Source organism: Citrus clementina, unplaced genomic scaffold (assembly GCF_000493195.1).
Source record: "Citrus clementina cultivar Clemenules unplaced genomic scaffold, Citrus_clementina_v1.0 scaffold_9, whole genome shotgun sequence".
NCBI classification, from domain to species: Eukaryota; Viridiplantae; Streptophyta; class Magnoliopsida; order Sapindales; family Rutaceae; genus Citrus; species Citrus x clementina.
The window spans coordinates 23,820,081-23,826,289 of record NW_006261964.1 but is presented as its reverse complement, the minus strand read 5'-3'; the positions used below and the strand labels follow the sequence as shown (position 1 = coordinate 23,826,289).

The 6,209-nt window shown below is 40.8% G+C and overlaps 1 protein-coding gene and 1 pseudogene across 1 annotated transcript; one reads left to right on the top strand and one right to left on the bottom strand.

Annotated features, from left to right (window-relative positions):
• Window positions 1-1,416: 1,416 nt before the first annotated feature.
• On the bottom strand, window positions 1,417-3,279 carry LOC112100028. The gene has a single exon (XM_024187603.1). It carries the CDS (start codon window positions 3,277-3,279, stop codon window positions 1,417-1,419), a length of 1,863 nt encoding a protein of 620 aa, XP_024043371.1.
• Window positions 3,280-4,443: 1,164 nt separating this feature from the next.
• Window positions 4,444-5,831, top strand: LOC18032960 (annotated as a pseudogene).
• The last annotated feature ends 378 nt before the right edge of the window (window positions 5,832-6,209 follow it).

Genomic DNA, 6,209 nt, shown 5'->3' with positions numbered 1-6,209 from the left:
GGCTGGAGGAGACCGACAGGCTTAAGAGTTGATGCTTTCGTTTTTTGACAAATCTCGCATTTACCCACATAGTCATGAACCGTTTGAAACATTGAAGGCCAATAGAATTGTTGTTTCAAACATTTGTAAGTACGTAGAACTCCTGAATGACCTCCCATCCTAGTGTCATGGGCTTCAAAAAGTAATGATTGACGGAGTAGAAGAGGAACTACAACTCGGCCCTTGAAGAAAATCAGCCCGTTACCTATGAAATAAGGGCCAGTGGGTTGAGTCAGGGCCTGATGTGTAATTTGCTTCATATAATCATCATCTTAGGCAGACATTTTTTTTTTCGTTCCAAATAGATACCTGCGCCACAAATAAACTGTTAAGAGTAGAATTATGAGGTTGTTGTGAAAGGGCGTCGGCGGCAACATTCTCACGGCCGGGTCTATATTGGATTTCATATTCAAACCCCATCAATTTGGCCAGCTATTGTTGCTGTTCGGGTGTCGTAATTTTCTGCTCCAAAAGGTACTTAAGGCTGCGTTGATCGGTTTGGATGATAAACTTTCGTCCCAGCAGATAAGGTCGCCACACACGGATAGCTTCTATAATCGCAAACATCTCTTTTGCATATATGGACCAAGATTTGTTTGTGACTCCCAAGGCATGACTCATAAAAGCGATGGACTGCCCTTGTTGCTGGAGTATTGCACCAATGCCGTCACCGGATGCGTCTGTCACAATAACAAAAGTTTAATTAAAATTAGGCATGGGTAATGTAGGTGTACTTGTCATTGCCTTTTTTAAATTGATAAAAGCTTTGTCCGCTTCTGCAGTTCATTCAAACTGCCCTTTTTTTAGAAGATTCGTGAGTGGTCGAGCTAAAACTCCATATCCTTGGACGAACTTTTTGTAGTAACCCGTAAGGCCAATGAATCCCCGTAGCTCTGAGATGTTCTTTGGTTGAGGCCAGGAGACCATGGCCGTAATTTTTGTCTCATCTACTTTTACCCCGTGGCTGGTAATTATGTGGCCGAGGTACTCGAGTTCTTGTTGGCCAAAAGTGCACTTGCTTGTTTTAAGGAAAAATTGATGCTCTTTAAGAACCTTCATTGCCTGCTTAACATGAGTAAGGTGGCTACGCCAAGAGGGGCTGTATATTAGTATATCGTTAAAGAAAACAAGGACAAATTTCCTAAGATAGGGATAGAAGATAGAGTTCATGATGGCCTGGAATGTCGATGGTGCGTTGCATAAGCCAATCGGCATTACTAAGTATTCGTAATGTCCGTTGTGTGTGCGGAAAGCTGTTTTGTGTATGTCGGCTGGGTTTACACGTACCTGATGGTATCCGGCCCTTAAGTCCAGTTTAGTGAAGTACGCTGCTCCATGTAACTCGTCCAACATGTCATCGACTGTAGGGATTGGAAATCAGTCTTTAACAGTGGCGTTATTGAGAGACCGATAGTCGGTGTAAAATCGCCAACTTTCATCTTTTTTTTTTACAAGTAGTACTGGTGATGAAAAAGCACTGGTACTAGGCCAAATGAGTCCCGAATTCAGCATCTCCTGGACTTGTTTTTCAATTTCGGCTTTCTGGAAATAGGCGTAGCGGTATGGCCGTACGTTGACTGGCTCAGTTCCCTCTATCAATGTGATGTTATGGTCGATTTCTCGTCTAGGTGGTAGTTTTGTTGGCTCTTGAAATAAAGTGTTGTATTCCTTTAACAAGTCTTGCATATTTGGAGTTGTTGTGTTGAGAGAGTCTTCTATATTCACATGGAAACAAATGGCAAAACCGGACTGCCCTTGTCTCAGCTCTTTGGTAATTTTGGTCAAGGATGCCGTTTGGATTGATTGAGGCCCGATGCCTTGTAACCAGCAACTTTTGTTCTCCCAAGTGAAATCCATGGTAAGTTGTTTCCAGTTGCAAACCACTGAGTCTAGCATCTCAAGCCACTGGACTCCCAGCACCATATCCAGCCCTGTAATTGGAAGTGAATAAAGAGTCAAAGTGAATGGAACTTCTTGTAATAATACCTGAACCTGTTCGAATTTTCCCTTGCATGATAGCGTTTCTCCATTTGCCACGCGCACCGAAAATCCTGCTGTGGGAATGATTGGCAGCCGTGACATGTTGGCCATTCGCGAGCTGATGAAATTGGGAGTTGAACCACTATCGATCAGAACCATAATCTCATATGGTCCTACCTTTGCCGTGACCCGCATGATTCTTGGGGCTGCCCATCCAGTGAGGGCATAGAAAATGATTTTTGGATCGGTTGGCTCTCTAGTGTCAGGTTCTGTGCATAAGACTTCAGGAATTCCCTCATATGTAGTTTCATCATTCGTTGTGTCACTTTCAAGGAGCAATAGCCGAGGTTGGGTGCACTTATGACCTGTTGTAAATCGATCGTTGCAATTTAAGCAAAGTCCCATTGCTCGACGCCGCTGCATTTCGTCCCAAGTCGGCCGTTTGATGGGTCTCGTTGGTTGGGCATGGGTATTGTTTGTTGGTGCTGGTGGTGTACTGTTGAGGTACTGTGGTCGCAGCAACTTCCTTTGTCGCGTCAATTGATCATCCTTCATACGTGCGAGGTTTATAGCTTCTTTTAAAGTTTTGGACCAAAACATCCGAATTTCTTTTGAAATTTTCGGATTCAATCCTCCCATAAAGGTCCCGACCAAGGCCTTTTGCGTCCATCCTCGTACCCGGTTCCCAAGCCTTTCGAATTCCCTCTGATAATCACGTAGTGACCTTGTCTGCTTAACCCTGGACAACGCCTCATCATAATCTTTGCACTCAGTAGGGCCAAACCGTGCACAAAGCTCCTCTACAAAAATTTCCCATGTTACTGTCTTTTCCTCTTCTTGATAAGTTCGTCGCATCCACTGCCACCATTGGTTGGCCCCTCCTTCTAGGTGAAAAGAAGCTAAGGAGACTTTCTGTTCGTTGGTTGCTTCCTGATACTCGAAAAATTGCATGATCCTATTATACCACTCCATTGGGTCGTCGCCGGAATATCGTGGACACTCCAGTTTGGTAAGTCTTGATGCTAGCTGATGGCGGCTCCCTTCACTATCTCCACGGCTAGGCTGTGAGGATCCAGCGTGATCAGAATTGTTATGACTTGGCATCCCTTTTGAAGTTGAAAGTGAATCTACCAGTTTGCTCATTGTTTCTTCTAGGCAGTGCAATCTGTCAGTAAGCCCTAGTTCCATATGCTTCATTCCATCTTGCAAGCTTCCGATCTCAACTTCCACACGCTCTATGCGTTCCTTGTTGGTTGACATAGTAACCTCGCTCTGATACCACTGATAGCGGTCCCAGTCAAAGCGTAAGTGATTGAATATATTTCTACTTAGGGTGAGAAATAAGACCACAAGATATTTGATTTTTTGGATAATAGTCAATGCCTTTATTCAAGTCTGTTGGAGCTTATTTATACTTGAAACAACTTAGCCAAACAATCTAACTATCACTCGAGATTGTAGGCAGGTACTAAGCTAACAACTTGACTTATTCTTTTAGCTTAACAAAACAACCGAATATGAATTAAACCAAATAATAAATCTCCATTAAATCAGCAAGTGATCCCATATTGACGGAATCAACCCATGATCCCTGTAGACTGCTCCAACGACCATTCTTCCAACGTGCTGCATGTTGCATGTAACGTATGCATGAGTCTTGAGCCATGTGACTGTTCGACTTCCAAGCATCCATGTATAATTCAAACGTACCCAGCATACTTGTTGCTAGGCTTTGGAATCCTTGACGACCTCCGCGGCGTATCAATCACCACCACTGTTAGTTATGTTCCCAACTCCATTGTTCTCTGAATTTTTTGTTGCTCCTTTTATTGTCTTGAGCTGAGGACAATTTTCATTATTATCACCATAGATCCCACAATTAAAACATATAACCAGCAAATTTTCATACTCCACTTTCTGCATTTTGCCATCTAGAAAAAACTGTGAACAAAGAGGTTTATTAAGTGAAACCTCAACTGCAATACGCGCAAACTTCCCTCTTGTTAATGACTCAGTGTTGTAATCGATTCGAATCACTTTTCCAACGACGTTCCCAATCATGCGAAGAACCTTTTTATGATAACAGTGTAGAGGCATTCCCAGTAATCGAATCCGAGCAACAATGTTGTCAATATTATCATTGGAGCTGTCGAAGTGAGGGTTCCATTGTTGCACAGTGAGATAATGACCGAGAATGGTCCAAGGACCTTGTGTTAGAGCATAATGGGCGTCTCCTTCAGTTTTGAACCTAACCAGGAAGAAATCATTTTCGAAGTCAATAACAGAGAATCCTTGTGACATTTTCCAGAGATCATTCAACCTATACAAAGTGCCCTATAACCAATAGTTCTTCCAAGAAGCTTGACCACTACCGCATTCATCCATGGTTTCACCAGTTGTGCATGGATCGTTTTTGAGAAAGAAATGGATGGGATGCTTCCCTTTTCACTAATAGTTACATCTTCGGTATCAAATTCCAAATCTTCTTCTCTCCCCAAAAACTGCTCATCAAGTTCATTATGGTCTTCCATTAATTTCTCTTCAAAAGATAACGAAGATGGATTCTCATCTTCATTCCCTTGGTTTCTAAATCTTTCCTTTTTCGTTGAACGGTCCTCCTCCAGTGGCGGTGGAGGTTCCTTGCTTCAGTTACCGCTACTCATACAGGCATAAGCTCGAGTTAAATTAAAATGATTCTCCCCCACTACATTCCTTTTCTTAGTATTGATTATAAATGTTACTTCGATTTTTTCCCTAAAACAAAAGCATCTGAAAATCAGTATTTTCACACATATGTAATATGTCCTTTGAACCGATAAATACTTGTTCATTTATTTATTTTTTAGATGCATCATTTATTGATTTGTTGAGGTTAAATACTTATTTATTTATTTAGTTTTTAAGAAACATCAGCTATTAATTAATAGATTTTTTATAGTCTCAAAATTTATTGAGGTTCTATTGTATATAATAATTTTTCGCGGTTTTAACTTGGGCCAAAGGGTTATATTTTTTTTGAAAACCATTATACAACCCTAAGTTATTACCTTACCATATTTTCTTTATAATTGTTAATGAATTAAATTCTTCAAAGTTTAGGGTAATTCATTTAGTAACTTTCCATCCGTATATTAAATATGGTAAGAGTTAATTACTTAAAACAGATAAATTCCTAACCTTAGACTCATCACAAACGCTCATATCAACCAGAAAACCAGAGGGAGACAAAAGATTGAAATAAAGAAGATAGAGAATGAGGACGATAGAATGATAACATTCTCAAAACGTAGATCAGGCATCCACAAGAAGGCCAGTGAGCTTGTCACTCTCACTGGAGCTGAGATAGGAATTGTGGTGTTCTCACCATCTGGGAAGCCTTTCTCATTCGGGCATCCTTCCCTAGAAGCCGTTGCGAACCAGGAGCATCCGAATGACAACACTCATCTGCTGGTTGAGCTCACCGCTAGGTGAGAATTAGTGAACTGAATCAGCAGCATAATGAGCTGCTGTGCTGGCTGGATGAGGAAAATGCACGGGAGAAGATCCTGAACCAAAATAGGAAGGGGAAAGAGACTCAGCCTCATTGGTGGGAAACCCCAGTTGATGAGCTCAAGCATCAGAAGCCGCTTCAAATGGATGCAGCAGTTGATCTGCACAAAACTTTTCTAGCCAAACTATATGAAAGCCTGCTGCCACCTCTTCCTCCATGGCACCTCCTATGTATTTTCATCATAAATAATATATCTGACTATTCTTTAAATTTGGCATTTGTCTACAGAAAATCTGAAGAAGCTACAGGTCCAAATGATTAACTTGAAAATACTAAAAAGCTACCGACCGTAAATGGCTAGGATACAATTTCAGAATACAACTCATTTATTCCCAAAACTTGGACATAATTTGGTGAACATCTTTACCAGCAAAACTCAAACTAATCTGTTAATATAATCAAGTAATGGACTGCTTCACTGTTGATGAACCAGATTTGAGTCATATATAAAACTCACCATGCAATTACATCATCGAACTAGCTATTTAAACCATGATCATGATAACAAGTGGATAAATATACTCCCGAAAACAAGTGAATCGCTCTAAATATATTTGAAATTCCTACATTTGGAATTTGATGAAGAATGAAGGTAAGGGATTTAGAGGGCAATCAAAAAGATACATATATTTATAAGGTT